The sequence below is a fragment of the Cataglyphis hispanica genome, chromosome 4, assembly GCF_021464435.1.
Source record: "Cataglyphis hispanica isolate Lineage 1 chromosome 4, ULB_Chis1_1.0, whole genome shotgun sequence".
NCBI classification, from domain to species: domain Eukaryota; kingdom Metazoa; phylum Arthropoda; class Insecta; order Hymenoptera; family Formicidae; genus Cataglyphis; species Cataglyphis hispanica.
In genome coordinates, this window is record NC_065957.1 from 1,442,104 (window position 1) to 1,463,420 (window position 21,317).

Sequence of the window (21,317 nt, forward strand, 5' to 3'; positions counted from 1 at the left end):
AACTCTTTCGCGGTGCGACACAGATCGCCGCGCGTGCACGATTAAATCCCCGAAGTCTGAATCTAAGGAATAACACGAGACAATGCACGAGCGAGGAACCGTATCTCGCTACGTCAATTTCCTCGTACCATGACACTCTGCTTTACTGCTTCAGCAGTAACGGCAGCAACAATAACAGCAACAACGACGGGATTTTCGGTTGTAGTTTGTGCGCATTCGCGAGATATCTATCTGCCTGCCTACCCTACGTGCATTTCGCCGCAATTGCAAACGTCCAAGTATCCGTCCACCCGCATCACCATGTAGTACAACGTAATCGTCCTGGCATGTCCTCGCAGAAGAAGGCGAGAGAGCGGAAGGTACCGCAGCGATTCGTAATGGGATGGGAATAGAACAGAAATCTCACTCGAGTCTCTCACTCGAAAGAAAGAGAGAGAAAGAGAGAGAGAAATCTCTTTGTTTCACGATCACGACAAGGATTCTCCTTCAGAGACTTCCTTTCTTATATATGTCCACATTAAACGTCTTAAAAGCTTTAACAGCGAGTAAATTGACACTTGTCGCTTCGGCTCGTTTCTGCTTCAAACCACGTTTGATATGTGAAAGGTATTACTGAAAGTCTCGACAAATTGTGGGATAAATTTCCCGAAGAGAGAAGGTGAGAAGGCAAAGATTAAAAGGACACCATCTGAAGTAACGAAGGTTGAAGAGGAAGCAAGGTGCGCACGTGCCACAGAAGAACATGAGAGGAGAATCTAACCGGAGAGAGATACTCGCTTTGCGAAGGAAAATACGTGTCCGATGTTAGCTAGCGCTAGACTAACCTCGAGGGAACGAAAAACGACTCGTAAATACAGTGTTAACAAGACATACTTACAGAAAAGTAGAAAAAGCAGCCGGCGCGTTCCTTCGAATTACTCGACTGTGCTCTGTTCTAGTCACCAATCTGAATATATTGAACATCTTGTCTGTTAACATCCCGTAAACTGTATATAAAATACACATGTCTGGAATCTACAAACATTTCGAAAACCAGTAAAAGAAAGAGAGAAAGAGACAATGAACAAAAAATTTTCATGAAGAAAAGAAATTTTTAAGAAAATTGTTCATTCTAATAACATATATATTTAATTAATTCTCTTAAAAGTAACAAGATTTATTTAAAAAAAATTATAAATAAATAAATTTTAATATAAAATTTAAAAAATTATTAAGACTTTATCGTTTTAACATGAAAATTAAATTTTATATAATTTTTAAAAATTGACAGGTTATTAAATATTTTACAGTTAGGACTTATGCAAGTTCAAAAATAGGACTCTATCGATGAACTGTCGATTTTAATTATTTTAATTATTATAAACTTACAATCCGCGATTCTATAATCGTCCAATATTATTTATCAAACACCTGCTTGCCTGGAATAGAACTTTTTAATTTAATACAATCTCGTTTCATTTAATATAAATTCGATAAGATCGGGGAATATCTTTATCCAGAGTATTATTAAATATTATTAAATTAATCTCATATTTATTTTTTTTTATCGATTCAACGTTCATTCATTTACAACTATGTTAGTGATGATGTAACAATATATACATATGTATGTATAGTTCGTTTTCTATAAAGGACGCGACGCTGTTTAACGTGCCTAGCAACTGTGTGCGTGCGTATATGGGGTCCTGGCCAAATTGCATTCTTTAATTAAATGCAACTGTGCCCAGATACAAGCGCGTGTTGCTTCGAATATTTCCTACAGGTGCAAAGCGCTTTAGGGTAACTCCGGGAAGACCGCAGGAACTCATTTAGCGGCGGCAACTTTATGGAGATCGATGCTTCGGAAATAAAAGCACCGGTATAACAGAGGCCCACTCTCTCCCTAGAGTCTGGCAGACTCGCTGCCAGAACGCGATGGAGTACCATGGAATTTGCCTATTTTACTCTCTCTCTCTCTCTCTCTGGGTTTCTTTCTTCCTTTCTCTGTTTTCTCTTCGTTCAGTATCACTGTGGAAGTTTTACTGTCATCTTGTTTCGTTTCGGGGACCATTTTCAATTCCTATGGCGCACAATCAAAGTTACCGATGAATATAAATGCCAGGGGTAAAAGCAGTCAACTTAAAGTCGCTCATCGACGTTTCCATCCGACTCCTCGTGGGAGTCAACGACCTATCGTTGCCTTGTTTTTAACCAAAATTATGATTTCAATGTATATATATATATATATATATATATATATATATATATATATATATACAGTCAACCCTCCTATAACGCGGTGAGTGCGTACCGCGTTGTATGGAAACCGCGCTATAAGAAACTCGGATTTAACCGTACAAACCAGGCTAATTCGTAGCGCGTTCTATGGAAACCGTCTACCGCGTTGTATGGAAACCGCGCTATAAGAAACGCAGAATTAGTACAAATCACATTATTCGTACCGCGTTATATGGAGACCAATAAGGACAAGATAAATTATAAATTATTTTTATTGAATTGAAGAGTTTATATAAAGAAATGATACCAAAACTAAACTGAAAAACTGTTTTCCAACAAAACAAGAAAGACTTTTGTAAAATTTAATCTTTCAACACTCATCCTCGCTGTCAGATAATATGAGTCGCCTAACTCGTCTTCTTTTAATAGGCAAAATGTCTTCCTCACTTGGCTCATCTTCACATTGGTTTTCGATTGTAGCTTCCGACTGCCTGGACCTACATGAAACTGGCGCCATCTTTTCCCTTATAATTCAAATAGGCCCTAACGAACTAAACATAGGCTAAACATTCTTAGGCTACGCGGAAGGAACTTATGGGATGCTGTTGACGGAAATCGCGCTGTAAGAGTATCGTGTTATAGGAGGGCTTCGAATTTTCAGCTTCGCGTTATATGGAAACTGCGTTCTGAGAGTACCGCGTTATAGGAGGGCTGTCGCATTTTCAGCTCCGCGTTATATGGAAACCGCGTTCTGAGAGTACCGCGTTATAGGAGGGTTGACTGTATATCTTTGAAATATTTCTTTATTTATAAATATAATAAAATATCTTTCTTCCATAAAAATAATCTTTGTCCAATAAGATTATAAAAAAAGAAGTTTTCCTTCAGTAAAAATACGCGAATAAAGTGTACAATATATAATCAAATAGCAAAACTACTTCATTGTTTATATTATTTTATTTTTTTTTTTGTCGTGTTCTCAATTTTGTGGAACGAATTGTAAATCTGATAATCTAGCGACACGTATAAATGACAGAGCGGGATGTAGTCAATTTAACGCTACTCTCCGGTAATAGACTTCTCTTTTCGATTCTAAAGAAGCTATCCATCTTTCCGCACACTTGACGCCATCGCCGTTTGACCCGCACTTGTTCAATATGTCATCGACCGGGAGAATCTTGGGTAAATACAATACAATAAAAAATATAACGCACGGCTAACTTTATTTTTGCAATCTTATGTGTAAATAAAAGAACAAATATATATATATATATATATATATATATATATATATATATATATATATACAAAATGCTTTCTCAAAATAATATATCTTTAAGCTTCAATATATTCAACAAAATTAAGTTGATATGATTATATTATTCATTATATTACAAAGAGCAAAAACAACTTTGCTTTAATACAAATTTCGATCTTTAATTATAATTTACTCCAAACTTCTTTTCCATTTCTTCAAAGATTTATTTTTTGTGCGTATATAAATTAAATCTCTATAAAATGTGAAAGTTACAATATTTCATATATGTACAAATTATTATTATAAAAAAAAAGATTTTTTTCGAAATAAGAATTATGATCATAAATTTTAAATATGACGATGAAAATAAACGACATTATATTTTATATTTTATTTTGCTGCAATTTAACATTTACGATTTAGACTTGATTCCGACATCACGCTGATTGTATTTGCATCAAATCAATAATAGAGAGAGAGAGAGAGAGAGAGAGAGAGAGAGAGAGAGAGAGAGAGAGAGAACAAACCATCTGTTCATCGAATAAAACCACATTTTATTGACAGTTTAAAGCTCGGAGAAATAGTTTGCCTAATGGATTATTTTCTTCATTCTACTGTACTTTACAGCGAAAAGATTGCCACCTTAATAGTTGTCAACGCTATATGCAAGAAATATACGTATAATGTGGTTCACAGAATGTGTACCTCGGAAGTATATCTTATTCCAAGTAGACTCCGTAAGGTCTAATATGCATCTTGAATACGCGAACGCATGTTGAGGGCTTCGAATTACCATGACATTATTATCGTTCCATCATAAGAAAATCCTTTCTGAATAGCTCGTCATGGACATCGCTGGAAAACGAAAGAGGGAGAGAGAGAGAGAGAGAAGAAAAGAGTGTCAACAATGTAACAGCAACAAATGACGTGTCGGCGAACTTGACTCTACGACAAATCGACTTGTCGCGGAATCCTATTGTCGGCTGCTGCATGTTTTCCCCGAGTCTTCCTCTTTTTGCGAGAAATCCGATCAGATCTCGTTCCACGTCGAATTCGAGCACCCGCGTTGCTCTTATTGCCCCTTCTATTTGATTAGATTTTTGTTGATAAAAAAGCTATATATTATTAACAATTTATAAATTGATATAAAAATATATAAATATGAATAATTTATTAAATAAATATATATATATATATATATATATATATATATATATATATATTAAAAATTCTAAAATTATTATTAGTTATTCGTAAAGTTATAGGAGAATCTTAATTCAGATATTTCAAAGTTCAGGATTGAAGTACCTTGTTTGCAAGTTGCTCAATTGTTATTATCAACATCTCGTGGATGCCAAAGTGCGATTACGAAAAGCAGAGAATTCTGACTAAATTAACGTATCAAAACTCATATTGGGAATGTCCGTCTCGGAAAATTAGAACCAGCGTCTGTCTTCGTATATGCCATGAAATAAGAGCTTACCCCAAAAGTTTCTTTAATCAAAGTCTCTTGCAAAATTAGTTAATTATTCACCGTTTTAATCGAATCCGAGGAGTGTCGAGGAAACGACTCCGACGTTGCTCGATTAACACGTGCGTGCGTATCTGAGAATAGATTTCTAAATTCTCTCTTCTTTATCGTCTTCCACACCGCCAGCATTCTCTTCGGGACCTCATCCACGTTCCGCCTTTAGCTGGATTCTCGCTGACCATGCTCTTTCGTACCTGCAGCCCCGGTCGGTTTCCGCTCTGGAATTTCCGGTTTAACCTAGAGAGCTAATAGCACACAGCCAGAACACTATACTTCTATCTCCTTGCTGCTAAACTTACCATTTCTCTCTGTGTGTTTTCTCTCGACTTCATGACAGATAGCCAGTTGGTTGGCGCTTACAGATGGGATCACCGTCTATTTGGTCGATCGAATGCTTCTCACCGTCGTCTAAGCTCTCTCTGCGAGCTGTTGGGACGTCTATTTGCGCCGCCGCCTTGGCTGTATTCAATACCTAGACAGGTTGGGATCATTATTCCCTTACCTACGACGAGCAATAAAACGTAGTAGTTTGCTACATGCTGTGAATTGTAAAGCTAATAATGATCATTAGAAATTTTCAAATGGAAATTAATTTATCAGATCTTCTCGAATATAAAAAGAGCTTTTTGTATATTCTTAGTGTCTTTTATTAAAAGAAATATACATATTTTATTTTTATCTGTCAAATTGAATTAATAAAGCTGACAGATAAATAGATCCGATCGCTATTTAATAATTATGATCGATTCAATTATTAAAAAATTAATAAATAACACGACATTGAAAGCTACTTATCACGATTGTATAGAATAAAGCTGTTATAGCGAGATCTATTTGGCGCGAAGAGATAGAGAAGGAATAGAAATGACCCGACTTGTCAGTGACAGAAAGAGATGCGCCGTGTACTCGCGAATCGCAGCTCTCTGAGAGACGGATTGAATATTCCAATGCACCAAGGCGATCAATAAATAGACGCGATTCCTAGAGAGCTATCCTGCGGGGAGGACGGTTCTCCTATCCATTACCGATCCCTATTCAGAGCAAGGACGATGACGATTCGTCGAATGACGACGAGCCAGATGCACGCTCCCCTTAACATTGTACGCCCGCCTATTAGTATTCAGGCGAGGACGCGACGCGTCGTTGTAATGATGAGAATGTAAGGCGGTGTAAGAGGAATAGCGCGACGCGCTATTGACATTATTCGGAATGACCATTGCTGTACAGTGAGAGTTCGATTGTTGTACAGGCTTGCAATATAAAAATATTTTTCAGCTGTTTTTAATGTATTTTTAAATGCCGAAAACAATAAAAATGCCATACAAATAGTTAGATTTATTATTTCACAAATTTTTTGGAAATCAAGATAGAAAAATGCCAGATTTACGAAAATTATTCAAGACTTTTGAGAAACTCTAAGTATTGGGTTGTCAAGTCACATTATTAATTGTAAATTTGTTATCCAACTTTGATTATGTGCGAACACTGATCGTCCAGTAAATTTTTTTCAGTGATTTAATTTTTTTTTAAATGTTTTTCAGCTTTTCGACTAAAAATTTTGACTAAAATATAAATAATCAAGATTGGTGATTTTTGTAAATAAATATATTCATAACTGGCCACAATAAATTTTTTATTATTAATTTTAATTAGTCACATATTACAACATAAAAACCTTAAAGCAAGTTGTAAAAAAATTGTACGCGATAAAGCAAATCTGAGATTATTTTTGAATTTAGAATCCCAAATTCCTGCAAAACCAGCATACATTTTTAAAACAATTTTCGACTCAACTTTGCAAGCCTGCATTATCTTGAATTGAATTATGCAAAATCCGAAGTTAATCAAGTTATGCTTAATTTATCAATTATATAATGGCATCAAAATTTTGAGAACAAAATAAGAATAAGATATATTCTTTACACGAATGATAGATTCATAAACAGTAATAAATTAAAATTTGCAAAAATCAGATGATAATCCGATCGCGAAAAAAAAGTCGTTTGCACAAAAAATTGCACGTACTTCGTACCTTTTAAAGAACGTTGATTGCTAGACGACCTGAATTCCTTCTCTTGAGCGACCGAACTTCTCAGAGTAGACTGGCTGCATGTGCCAGCGTACATAGACGACACCTCAACATTTCTCTCATCCGCGAACGGAAGCGTCTCGGTAAACTTGCCCGCGGTCAGTGCTTTCTCCGGTCGTTTCAATACGAAATGATCCAGAAGATTCAGATATTCCGTTTCAAGCTTCGTGGACACCGCTGAATATGTGCCGACGTCGCTGTTTTCGAAAAGATCCAGCAGATCGTTGCCGATGTCGTTGTTCCCGAGCCTCGTCCGCGAATCCGGCGTGTTCAATTGGATATAATTCAACACCACCTCGCCCGGAGGATAATTCGCGCCGTATCGCTTCCTCAGGTTCTCCTCCAAGGTGGAGTAACGATAGGAATTATAGTTGACCGTTATGTCCACCACCGGAAGCTCGATCTGCGTCGCCACATAGGACGACGAGTGCCGCGCCAGCGGTATCGTTTTTCCGACGAACTGATGCCGATGCTCTCCGACACGTGGCACAGCAGGTGACGAGAATACGATCCTCGGCGAGGTCCACACTATCATGCTGGACTCGGAATTGGAATTGGAATTTAACAGGTCCGGTAACTTGGGATAGTGTTGCACTAGATTACGTTCGCCGAGCCGGACGTCGCGGGCACTCTCTGTCAAGTAGCATCGGAGAGTCGCGAGCAACTTCCTAGGATGTAGCTGTAAATTCCAGATCCGATGCACGATATTGCACGTCACGAGAAATTTAAAAGAAAAAAAAAAAAGAATATGTATGTTCGTGATAACGTTATAAATTTTTCTGGCGCGAGAGGTGGGACAAACGCTTTCGCGTTTTAACTTCGATATCACGGGAGAGACGTGGTCGAAATGATTAATGAACGCGACACTCTTTTCAATTACTTTCCTCCTTTAATGCATTGTGTCCTTTTACACACACGGGGATTTGTTTTCTCCATCGCGGTATTTAACCTACATATCCCCGCAATAAATCATTACTACCCTTAGACGAAAACAATTCGTAGGTGCAATTTACGATCAATTAATCTTGATCACGTACGACAAGCATCTGCAGTTGTATGAGCAGCGGTAACATCAGGAGCAAGCCGAAAATTATGGTGGAAATGCTTTCCATAATTGTAGCGAGGACTCTCGTTACTTGTAAGGAATGATGAAAGGAATTGAGCTTGCATTACCGAACCATCTTGAAGAGCGTAACTGGTTTGTGCGTAGAGTCATCATCGTAGTATCAATTTAGCTCGATGCGTTACGGATCGTGATTGGAAAATCGAGGCATGTTGAATTTTGCACTTGGCACCGCGATATGCGACAAGCTTTGACACGTCGTGAAATAAGTAATGGAAACTATCGATTGTTCATAAAATTACTAATGCGTAAAGATGCGCCAAATAGAATGTTTATATATTTTTATTTTTATTTTAAATTTCTTTTTCGAAGGCTATTAGAAATTGATTTCTTTGGCGTTTTTACATATATTTACATTGATGTTTTTCTTTTATTCCATTATACTATATCTGCTTATTATTGTATGTATCGAATAAAAAATTCGGCATGTACAATAATAATTTTGTAAAATATTAATTATTTTGGACACTGCGCTACAATTTGAATATTATATTCATGTATGTTACTTCACCACGCTGGTTGATTCGCATAGAGCAAGTCACGAAATCGGATATTCTGAAATGTTGAAACGTGTATGCTGAATCAAGGGAGAGAATTCCATTATTGCGTAATAACTTTCAAGATTCGACACACGGGAGAAGAAACAAGGACACCGGCGTCTCTATAATAGGATGCAATTTAGATGCGGTGGAAACAGACAACACCGTGTCCTGCGAAGCGTAAATCATGGCACCACGCGGCACCCCAGTCCGGGGGTTGCACATGAGAAGGAAAATGGAGGGTAGAGAGAAGTGCATATCTTAATTACAATATTCCCACGAGCGGAATACGCAGGACCCTTGGCCGCGCTTCGCCTCTCGTCCCCCCTCAAGCCCCCTCCATCTCCACGCTCCTTAGCCTTTCTCCAGGCAGCTTGTAGGAATTTAATTAATTTGCCAGTGGCTTGCTGCTTGTCGCCACTCTGAAATATTGTATATCCTTCCCATCCTTTAAAACCCGAGCTAACCGTTGAGTGCGTCGCCTTTGCTCCGGACTCGCAATCTCTTCACGATTATCACGGTTGACCCGTTCGCTATCTCCTCTTTCCTCTCTTTCTGTCACTAATCGGTACACACTTCGCGAGAAATCGCATATGGTATCAAATGATCGTGGGTTTATCAGCTACAGCGGAAGTGGGTAGATGTAAGTGGGAAACCCTCGGCTAAGGCCAAAACTCTTGTTGTGAGCGAATAATATGGGTAAGTTCGTGCGAGAGAGAAGTTTTCGAGATTTCGCGGAAACCGAAACACTTGAGAAACTCGAAACTTTCTCACTGGAAGAGAGTTTCTCTTCGAAAATATGTTGCACGATCGACAAAGCGGAAACACTCGGTGACCGAGTGGCAAAAATTTTTCGAATTAGCGTGAGAAACATGAAATTGCGACGAACTTTTTATAAATTAGGACATTTAAGGCGCTTAGAATTCGTACAATCATTTGATATTCTGATTAAATTCCCTTTGTGAAAAGAGCAATTAGTTTTAGATTACACAATGAATTTGATGAAGAGCAAACAAAATTGTACACGTATTATGTTTAGTGGGGAAACGGTTCATAATTATTAGATCGTTTGAATGTTCTCTGCTATAACTTTCCGGAGACTATGCTGGTTAGTATATATTTCCGGATGTTTGAGGTTTCTCTAAAGTTCCAAGTTTCACAAAGTGCCGGATTTACCACAACCCCCTGCTCTCTGATTCCTGGCAAGTTTTAGGTTTCGCATCCTACCGATGACGATAATCAAGATAGCGTTAAGAATTGTTGCATATTGTACCCTCTACAATATAATATTTCATCTCCTATCCCTCAATGTTGTTATATTAAGTTTTGCAATATATTAATAAAGTATTTTGTTCTTCAAATGAATTAATTTAAAAAAAAAATTGATATGTTTTTTATCAATTATTATTGTATATATATATATATATATATATATATATATATATATATATATATAAAGTGTGTTTGATTTAAATGCATGCACTCGACAATTATTCTTTAAATAATAAAGTTATTTAAAAAATGTTTCAAATATAAAAATTATTTTGTTTAAGAAAATCTAATGACTAAAACACAAATTTTAAATTATTGTTTTTATAAATGTCGTATATGATGGTATCATTTTTTTTTAAATAAAATATAAGTATCTATTTCACTACAATTTTGTGAGGTATTTTATAAATTCAATAATATGCAACAAAAGTAAGATTTTCAATAGTCACAAAAATTGTCATGGACAACGTTTGAAATAAAATAATAAAAATTTTTTATTTAAATTATTACATAAATATTTTTTAACAAGTTTTTTTATAATTTAAAGAACTCAGTATACACACTTAAAAACCAAACACATTGTATATATATATAGCATATAAATTAACTGAGACAATAATGTACGAGTAATGAGAATTAAAAAAAAATCTCATTATAAACTTAAAGTACGAGACTTTCAATTTATAACATCTTTTAGGACCAGACACAGACTAAGAGAATTAATTTTGAACCGAAGAGACGACATCGCAATATATATAAAGACGCCCGGACTAATCGATACCGCTTGTTAGTTTTGCCTCTACATCAGTCAGTACATATTTACTTGTGTATGACTTCGTGCTTGATGTATCCTTCGTATCGCGGTATGGTATTGCGCCACTATACACCTAAATTGCCATGCGCATGTTTAAGCTTCACCGGATAGCATTGCGCGATATTGGAAATTACATTGACGCGATTCATGTTGATAGAATGTAAACCTAAATTCTCCCTCTCTCTCTCTCTCTCTCACACACATTTAATAGAATATATTATATAGTATTGCGTTCCCTGGAATATTCTTAAGAAATTTAACTGCCCGCGGGAAATAGCACAATAAATTATTTTTGTCACACCTACTTACATTTAGATTATAGGGGGAAGAAAAATTAAGAAACTTGCTAGTTTTTATTATTATTTTTTATCACATGGAATGCTCTTTGAAATTTCTTCACTGGATTTTTAAAGACGCTAAAAAACATGTGCGTCCAAGAGGCATCAGATCTAAGGAAGCAGAATTCGATGAGAATTTTCGCCGAATAATTCATCATCTGCGACTAGGGGAAGATTAGGCTAACGTTTGAACGCTAGGTCCAGTCGTGGTATGGTCGAAAAAAATGATGGTTTAACTAGATGAAATGCGGACGGAGATTACTAAGCTTAGAGATGAGATTAGACGCGAGGGAAGCGCGAGGCCGACGACACGCGAAAGATGGATGGCGATGGAAAAAGGCAACTAAGCAGCACGTCTGCCGTTGAAAAGCTGAAAATCCTGATTCGATCGGGCGAATGCTCGAACGAGTTCGTAAAAAGCACGCGGAACGGCCAGGAAATCCTTTGGTCGTGCCATTAACGGCGATTTCTCCTAAGCCCCGCCGATCCTCTTCCTTCGTCGCTGTCAACTCCATTTCGACTAATCAAGCCGTCATTCACATCGATCATTGGCGATCTTCGTCGCCGCTTTACGTATCAAAGCTCTATCGCATTAAGTGTTGCATTTGGCGATAAACTCGATTGCTCTAATCTTGATTCTGAAGATCGTCATTTATTAAAAATTGAAAAGACAGTTGCTTATCACCTTTGCCAAAAATTTTTATTTCGAGATACATAGAAATAATGTTTCTTTAAAATGATATAGAGATAAATATAGTAATATCTCCTTACGCACATTTTAATATCTATATTTCGTAAATGCGACTAAGAGAGATGCGTAAGGAGATCCTGATACGCATGAACGGGCAAGGAACATTTTCGAGATGCATGGTGGAGGGAAGCCAAGTAGCGGAACCACCGCTGTCTGATGCAATTATGCATGCGTTTAGCGAACTTTCACGATACCGACATTCGCGACGTGAGTTTGCGTGCCGTAAATAGATCCCGATCTAACTCCCAGGCCCACTCCCAGACTCACCAGTCCCGGATTCACGGCTGCGATGTTCGTGGCTTCCGGGTTGAACGGATGCCTCACCAAGACGGTTGCCTGTACAATTGTAAACAACTTGCGCAACTTATTATAGATCCCTCGATTTAATCTGCAGGATCTTTCGCCGTATCGCGACACGATATCGTCACACACATTTTCCTCGCGAGAGAGAAAAGTCACCGCCAAATTGAGCGAGGAATCTCGCGACGAGATCCTCTCTATCTTTCTCGTCTTCTCTCTCGCGGAGATTAATGGACCGTGGGAAAGAGCGCTCTTAAAGTAACCGGATTATACCGACCTGCGGGCGAATTGCAACGGCAAGCGGCGCAGCTGCGGTGATCACGGACGGCGCCACGACGGGATGCACCGACGCTGCAGCGGATGCGGTGATGCTGGGATTCCGCTGTACGACCGCGTTAAAACCGTTGATGGGATCGGCCGCGTAGGAGACGAGACGCCGGGCACCGTCGGGCTCGATTAAGCTGTAACTTCCTTCAACTACGTCGCCGTTGCGAGTTTCCTCCTGCGCCTTGTTGTCGCCTGGGAAAAGTACGTGTTTATAATGCCCGAATAAAAGTTTCACGTTCATTGTTTCATTTAAGTTACGCGAACGGAATCCCGGAAATTCTATAACTTGATAGAAACTCTCCTTCACCCTCCTCCCTCCTCCACCCCTTTTCCACCAACAACCAATAACCGAATTAAATGGTATCGACAGGAATTCACTCTGCGAATTTGGTTGCAACGTTCAGACTCAACTTCCTTTTAATTACAAAGTCCGTCTTGCAAATCTGAATGCCTCTCATTATCATCGAAGATTTAAGGATCCAATCTATTTTATGGATTCAAAAAAAATCGATTTTTTTACATTTTTGAAAATACAATGCCTTAAGAATATACACGCGAAGGAGCAACGTGTCACACCGTCGAATTACTGTCACATTTTCAAACACGCAGAGGATTGTTTTGACAAAAAAAAAAGCCAAATATTCAAGTTTTAAAAATGCTAACGCACCGTTTAAACATCAATAAAATTATATATGAAACTCCAAAAAGATCAATAATATTCTTAAAAAAAAAACTCCAAAAAAATCTCTAATATTCTTAAAAAAAAATCGTTAAAATTATTAATATTTTAATTACTTTTACAGTAGACGCTCTTAATCGAGCGCTATTATTGATAGCACATTTTTAATTTTATTGTCTGTATATAGTCATTAAATATTGAATTACAAACATTTAATAGCGACCAAGCTGCATCTTAGATAAACGATCTGAATTATATTTAGTTCGAGTTGTGCCAATTAAAATTAAATGGTCTATAATATATACAGATTGTATTGCAAGGATGTTACCGGTGAGACCATCTGCCACGCTATAACCGAAGCTATATCGAGGATGTGAATTGTAGTTTTCGGCTCTGATAACCGACGGGGTTGGATGCTGCGCGACAGCTACTGCGGCTGCACCTGGACCAGTGATGCCGGCGCGGGTGGCGGCCAATAAAGTGACGAAATAACCGATAATCTGTGTATCAAGAAGGAAATATCAGATATCGTCGGTATCCTTGATGATTAACTCAAATATGGCTTCAACTAATATCACTGATATTTGGATAATCAGATGCATCGTAACGATTACATTGAAGTTGCAATAAAATATAATTACATCTTATATCTAATAGAATATTATTTAAGTATAAAAATTAAATTTATTAAATTTTCTTATTCATTATTTTATATAAAGAAAAAGATAAAACTTTGATAAGTTATTATTGCAACTCGTGAAAAAATATTGACGAATCAACGTTATGGAAAACGCAAATTAATTCCAGCGAAAAAATTAACAAGTAATAATAAAATGTAGAATATTACTTTATAAGACATGATGACCACCGTCAGTTTGTGTCTCGGTATTCGTTGACTGTGTGCTTTACATGACTTGGAGACACTAGATTTTATACCAGTCGTGTTGGACCGTCCCCGCCCTTGCATCTCTATATCTTTCACCCCCACCCTTATCAGGGTCAGTGCGTGCATTACTCTATCCGGAGTATAGATAAAGTATAACGTATGCCAACGTGGATTGTGATATTACACATCGCTGAAAATTCCAAGAGCGAACTCTTGCGAACAGAAGAGTACAAATATCTGATAAAAAAAGAGAGCCTTCTATTCAATTAAAAATTCTCTCGAGATTTAATATTTCCTCAGTAAAATTAAAACCGGATATGTAGAACTTCGATTCGGGCAGGTCATATTTTTGCATTATATTTGTCTTTAGTACCGATACCGATATCGATTTTATTAATACCGATTTTCAAGGCATAATCAATTTTACTGTTATCTAACAAAATGTGACAGAGAAGCAGAAGGAAACAATTAAAAGACCATGTATATTGCATGCTAATAAAAATTTGTCATACAAAATGAATCATTTAATAAATTCTACTTCAATATTTGCATTTTATAAATTTTAAAAGAAATTTAATTTCTCCATTCCAGTTTTATTTCGATAGAATAATTAAAATCATTATCTATATAAAATAATTACAATTATAAAATTCTAAATATTTTTAATTATTTCTGATGATTGATTCAAATTAAGAATTTAATTTCGCGAAAGAAAACTGTCACGATTATGTCTAATTCAATTATTATTTGTAGATCATTAAAATCTTCTTGTAATTTTTTTAATTAAATATCTGTAATATAACTAAATAATATAATAATATAATTAAATTATCTCAGTCCTCATATATATTTTAATACCACCGCAAAGGTCTTGGAGCAACCAGTCGACCTGTAACTAAACACTCGATCAAGGTGGTCCAGCTAAAGTACGCGCTAAGAGGGTGATCAAATTATTCAATAGCGCTGATGTAAGACAATAATGGATGCCATTGCGACATATTGAGTAATAAAATCTTGTCTTTATGAGCCGAGAATCGTCATCGGACCGACTTTTGATTAAATGTCGGTATACATATATATATGTTTGCTTCATATAGGTCAAGTAAGTCTAGTAGAGTAACTCGAGGATCCACTCGAGGAATCATATGTTCACGCCAGTAACTCTACCTCTGTGTTAATCCATGTGTACTATATAGCCATGCGTGATATTGAGTGTCTAAATACTCACACGTGTGTTCTATAATACATAAAGAAATAATTAAATCAAATATACGGAATGTGTGAACATTTTTTATTATAAAAAATGTAACATTGTATAATATAACTATTATAATCAGAGAGATTTACTACCTCGTTTTTCCCATGTAAATTAATTAATTAATTCTTAATTACTTAATTAAATAATTAACTTGATTATATAAATTTGAACTTTTTTTTTTGTATACAAAAAATATATATTTTACAGCTGGTTTCTTTTTGGTACGTCTATAAAATAAAAAAAAATCATTTTATATGTGATATTTTAAAAATAAAAAAAATGTTAGAAGAGAATATAATCAGCAAAAAAGTAGTACAAGCTAAAACTCTAATTAGCGAAAAATTAAGCTCTCCAAAAAAAATTTCGCGAAAATATATAGGTAGTAAAATATATAGATATATAAATAAAAATTCCATGTATCGTAATATTTCAAAAGCTCTTTATTTATTATAAATCTCCCTTTGCTGTTTTTACATACTTCATATTGACTATAATCAAAAAAATATTTTATATTTATTAGTACAATATTTAATTATAAGTTTCTCACCCGTTTTTTCCGTTTTAACATATTTAATATTTTCCCTGTTGGTTTAGTACACACCGCTGGATTACAGCCAGCCCATAGTTATTACGTTCATGGTTCGATCGCTGTTGTGGATGCGGTGGCTCCATCATATATGGAAATGTTATGTTTCTTCATAGTGATGAATATGAAGAATGAAATATTTACTAAAACTAAATCTATTGAAGAATGGCAAGATTTCTGAATCATTGACAATAAAACAACTATGCAAGCGGCCTATCTTTTTCTTTTAGCTATTATACTGTTATACTTTTTAAATTTAAAATATATTATTTACATTTTCTATTTTGTGTATTATCAAAAAATTCCAAAAACGGAAACGTGTATCACCTTACAGCCGAACTGGCTCCAAATCTAAGGCCGATTAGAAAAGGAGAAAGGAAGAAATGTGGGGAACACACAGACAATGTAGAGCTGTATGTGATAAACACTATTTTGATACTTTACACATTTTTTGACAGTGATTTCTCTCTTACACGTACCACCAACATTTCGTGTGTCGTCCCAACATTCAGTAAAAACACATATTATCGATTACAATGGTTAGCATTACAATAGAGAAGTACTTTTACGCATGTTAAAAATGTAGATCCAGTGTGTTGTAAAAACACAAAATTCGTTTAGATAGAAAGATGCACCTCCTTATAAATTACATGTCTGCTAGTCACAGGAGCACCGCAAGGAAAGATACCTGGTAAGCCTTATTAACGAAGCATGCACAGAGCCGTCGTCTCTTCCAAATCTTCCCGAAACGTACCTGCTTGATATATTATACATTACATCTGCCAGTTAACACTAAAGGAATTGAATTGGCACGTTATCCTCGTTCGAAAATCCTATCAGTTTTCGCAAAATTCTGCTATGTAACTAAAATAGCAATGCTCAATGTAGCCATTGACATGTAATCAGCAATGACGGAATTTCGTATCCTGACGATAGCATTGGCGACTTGAATTAGAAAATACAAATTTGAAAAAAATATGCGCGCACGCATTAAAGTATTATATATACATTTTTACATGGTGTACAACACTCGCTTTTAGGAAATGAGAAATAGAAAAGAAATGGGTCGAGAATCTTCATTGAAATATGTCATGTGTGTGCGTGTACCTGTTATATTTTTCTTTGTCATTATTATTATTATTATTATTATCATTATTATTAACGTCGATACAGCACTTCTCGGTATGTGGAAAAGAAACAAAAATCGTACCTTGAGAAGTTGTTAATAAGATTAATCGCATTTACGTAATATTTATAAGAGGCAGAGCGATTCATATCTCGTTATATTAATCGCATCTAAAAATATACATGTAAAATAAATGGAAATGTCTTTTTTCAAAGTTTCTCTTTTTTTAACCCGTCACCTAACAGGCCACTTCGCGCAACGGAATATATTTAACTTAGCTATTTATTCACACAATTTTCTCTTTTTTTAGTATTTTAACGCTGTTAAGTATGTTCTTTCGAACTCTTAGATCTCTCGCGCGTTAATCGATATATTATAATCATTAACAATTATTGTATAATTAAATTACATAACTATATATAATTAAATTATATATCTTATATATAATTATAATTATATAATTAGTTTTTAATTATTATTAATCATTAATAAATCGATTCGCAAAAATGTGATAAAAGCGGATCGTAAGTTAATCCTGGAGCGGATGCATAAGTGACATACTTGCTATTCAACTTTTTTATTTAACATCCACTATCAAAATTTATTATTAAAGCAATCTTTTATAATGTAATATTATATCATTTCGATTATAATTATATTTTACAATGCTCGAAAAACAAGCACAAAAATTAACAATAAAAGATTTATTTAAGAGAATAATTTCGAATAATTTTAAAATCGCACTTTTTAGATGCAATCGCTCGAGAATTAAACTTATGCGTAATCATAAATTAAATTTGATTACTGTCATAGTTTTTCTTACAAAACCATGATGAGATATTCCGTTTCGCAAGAACATAAAAAACGCTAAAATATTTCTCAAAGCAATATATTAATCTCAAACAAAATTTTATAATCATTCAAAATTCATGACTTACAAACTTAATAGTTCTTTCTATTGTCGTACATATAATATAAAAAAAAAAGATTATTTTAATTTAATTTAACGAAAATATATACCATTGAACCAACATTTACAATTTCATTTGCGAAACGGATAACAAAAATAAATGTCGAATCATAATCTATGTATCATAAACTAAAAAAAAACGCGCGCATATAGTTTATTTTTGTTTTTTAACAAATGTGCATTAGACGCATTAATTACGTCGTATAACCCACGCAAATATATAAGTCAAGCAAAAATATTGAATAAATTAATATCTTCAAGTGTACAATTTGCTCAATATCAGAAGTCAAAAATCTTATCGAGAAAAACTCTCGATGGTTTACACGACATATAAAACACGCAAAGATATGCGTGTGACAAATGAGCAAACTATGCTACATTATAAAAGTAGTTACAGGCAACTAAATATACTTCAAAAATACAATAAGCGTAATTATAATACATATATATCGCTGATTTCTTTTTTTTTTAAGTTAAAATCTTTTCAATATAATATTGTCTTTATCGAGAAAATCGATAAAGATATTGTTATATCTCGCCTAAATATTTTCAGTTATAAAGCATTACCCTGCACTTTCGGTAATACCAAGATTTAGTTATTTGTAACAATTATTTCTATGTCACTATTATGGATTATAAACAAGATATAGCTTTAAGCACTTTCTTTTCTATATAACGCAGGCACAAAATAAATACATTTCCCCAAATCTGTCTGTAATTTCCCTTACCACCTACGAGAGTATCAAATACTCATTGGTATATTCGTATAATTTTAATGGCATTCGGTACTTGGTAAAATTCAACGAAATGCAAAGATCATATCGTAATTTTTAGATATCGTCATTTGCCTATGAAATTTTCAAATCAAATTTGGCATTCATATATTACACACACATTATCCTCTCTCATCATACACAATATTCGTATGTTCCCTGTAATACCATGCGGTCATTGTTATAAATTTGCGACGGGGATGTTTTATATTTATATAACTTTCGCACTCAGGCATACAACATATATATATATATATATATATATATATATATATATATATATATATATATAATTCGCAGATTTTTCATAAGCTACATGTATTCGTTAATAAGCTTATAATCGGAACGGCGCGCGTTGTTCGATCGGCGTGGGTTTTCCCTTTCGTGTACTCGGAGTCGTTCCCGACACGGATGTGTCGGAAGCTCCTGAGGGCTTCCTCGATAATTTCGAGGACGGCGGTAGCGGCGTACTGGATCCACTGGACGGTGTACGTACCCTGAAACAAATGACCACAGTATGCATAAACGAACGCATACACGCATCCGCATGGGTTTTACCTCTCAATACTGTTGGAGCTAGCTGCTCGAATATGCAAATCAGTATCAAAATACCCTTTTTTAGACAAATCTTGTAGACGAACAAGTCAAAAGAAAACAAGTAAAAAAATTTGTGAATGAATATTAAGACTTTTACCTAGCTTGTTTAATGGCTGTTGGTATGTTAGTTGCTGAATTTGTACACACAGAGCTGCTCCTAACATTATGAAAGAAAACATTGTTAGTTGACAAGTATAAAATGATCACGATCATCATATAAGCATCAACACAAAACTCGTAATAAAAGCAGTCATCTAAATGACAATTCTTTATAAATTTCGGCGGCATTCTCGACATAATATTGTTAGATGAAGCAAGCTATTGTTATGAAATGATCTAAAACTATGTGATTTAGTAAGCAAACTACAAAATCAGATATTAATGGCAAATAGACATAACAGATATAAAATAATAATGGTATCAATCATGCAAAAAATTCAAAGAATGAAAAACAGAACACTTGTAAAAAGTAAGGACAAAAAAAAACAAAATGTAAGAAGAAACAGAAAACGAGTTACACATGTAAAAGCGCAAGATCAAGCCATACCCAGTGGAATCAGTAGAAATCGTCGAATTGTTGCTTTGAATCGACATATTGCTGGTAGTCGATTGAGGAGATTTTATATCCACTCCCACATACACGGGTATCCTAGAGCGGCTAAGGCATTAACGAGTAATCGAAACGTCATTTTATTGCAAACAAACTATATATATATATATATATATATATATATATATATATATATATATTGCATATAAGTATACGCAGTATACGCATAAAGAAATCTTTTTCTACGCCGCACGAAAATTAAACGAACAAAGAAACAGAAATCAAAAAAACAGACTGAAAAGAAGATATGATCAGGGATTGAAGTAAAACAACAAAACAAATTTAAATGTATCACCATCACCACGTGTTTTATATAGAGAGCGATACCCTAAACCACGTGTTTTATATAGAGAGCGATACCCTACACCATAAAATACCTTGCAGCATTCCAATATTGCGCTTTGCATTTTGCTTCTTACTGATGTAATTTTTATAAATGCGAAACAAAAGATAAAAACAGAATGCAAAGCGCAAATCAAAATCCGTTTTCCCGAGTCAGTTTTAACCGAAATTGCCGTTAATTTGCTTTACCTGATAGGTGTTCCGACACCAGTCAGGGTTGGAATGCTCGAAGCTCTATGGATTGAGCCAAACCTAAAAAAATGATGTTAACCAGATCCGTTAATGGTTATTGAAATATTATAATTGATCGATTAGTCATATGAATAGTTAACACAGGATGTAATGAAGTTCGATCAATCAATATGTAATGCCATTGCATCGCAAATTCCTCGAATCAGGGAGTTTCATTCTTTCATATGTTAATATTTTGACGTTATTTCACGTGGTATATGCAGTGGAATCGTAATACTAAAATTAAAAAAAAAGAAAAAAAACAATAAAAATAAAAACAAGAAAAATTCATTTAATAAATAAACCCGTGATTACTTGAGGAAAAAATATCGAACCATCGCAATCAGTTTAATGTAGGATGAAGTGATACCAGATGCTCGTTAATGCAAATGTTATAATAATCAGTTATGTATGTTTCTATTTAGGAGACACACTGATGCGAGTTAGTCCGTGATCTGTTTTAAATATATTTCGATGGAAAATAAGAATTGCGGATTACAAACCTGGAGGGCACCCCGCTGGCGGGACTAATCAATCCTGTCGGAGTACGTGGTCGTGAGCTCGAACCGTTCACCGGGGTCGTAAGTTTCCTACCAGATATACTGTTATGTCTACTGGACGTTGGTGTATTGCTGGAGCCACCCAAAACGGATCTTCGCGGAATTCGACTCGGAGTGCATGAATCATCTGAGCAGATATA

The 21,317-nt window shown here is 35.1% G+C and overlaps 2 protein-coding genes across 16 annotated transcripts in view; both read right to left on the minus strand.

The window, feature by feature from the left end:
- Nucleotides 1-12,068: 12,068 nt before the first annotated feature.
- LOC126848951 (larval cuticle protein A2B-like) lies at nucleotides 12,069-14,097 on the minus strand. The gene is made up of 4 exons (XM_050590352.1): nucleotides 14,086-14,097; nucleotides 13,567-13,738; nucleotides 12,510-12,751; nucleotides 12,069-12,268 (listed from the first exon to the last, which is right to left on the minus strand). The coding sequence occupies exons 1-4, from the start codon at nucleotides 14,095-14,097 to the stop codon at nucleotides 12,107-12,109; spliced, it is 588 nt and encodes a 195-aa protein (XP_050446309.1). The 3' UTR covers nucleotides 12,069-12,106.
- A 2,283-nt stretch (nucleotides 14,098-16,380) lies between these two features.
- Nucleotides 16,381-21,317, minus strand: part of LOC126848906 (microtubule-actin cross-linking factor 1) — a 100,295-nt gene continuing 95,358 nt past the window's right edge. For 13 of the 15 annotated variants that reach the window (XM_050590210.1, XM_050590211.1, XM_050590217.1 and 10 more), the window contains 5 exons: nucleotides 21,121-21,304; nucleotides 20,576-20,638; nucleotides 19,982-20,092; nucleotides 19,532-19,591; nucleotides 16,381-19,334 (listed from right to left, as the gene is read on the minus strand). In XM_050590210.1, coding sequence (XP_050446167.1) covers nucleotides 19,172-19,334; nucleotides 19,532-19,591; nucleotides 19,982-20,092; nucleotides 20,576-20,638; nucleotides 21,121-21,304 — 581 coding nt within the window. In that variant the 3' untranslated portion in view covers nucleotides 16,381-19,171. The remainder of the gene's footprint in view (nucleotides 19,335-19,531; nucleotides 19,592-19,981; nucleotides 20,093-20,575; nucleotides 20,639-21,120; nucleotides 21,305-21,317) is intronic. The other 2 variants (XM_050590221.1, XM_050590223.1) reach the window with 2 other exon arrangements.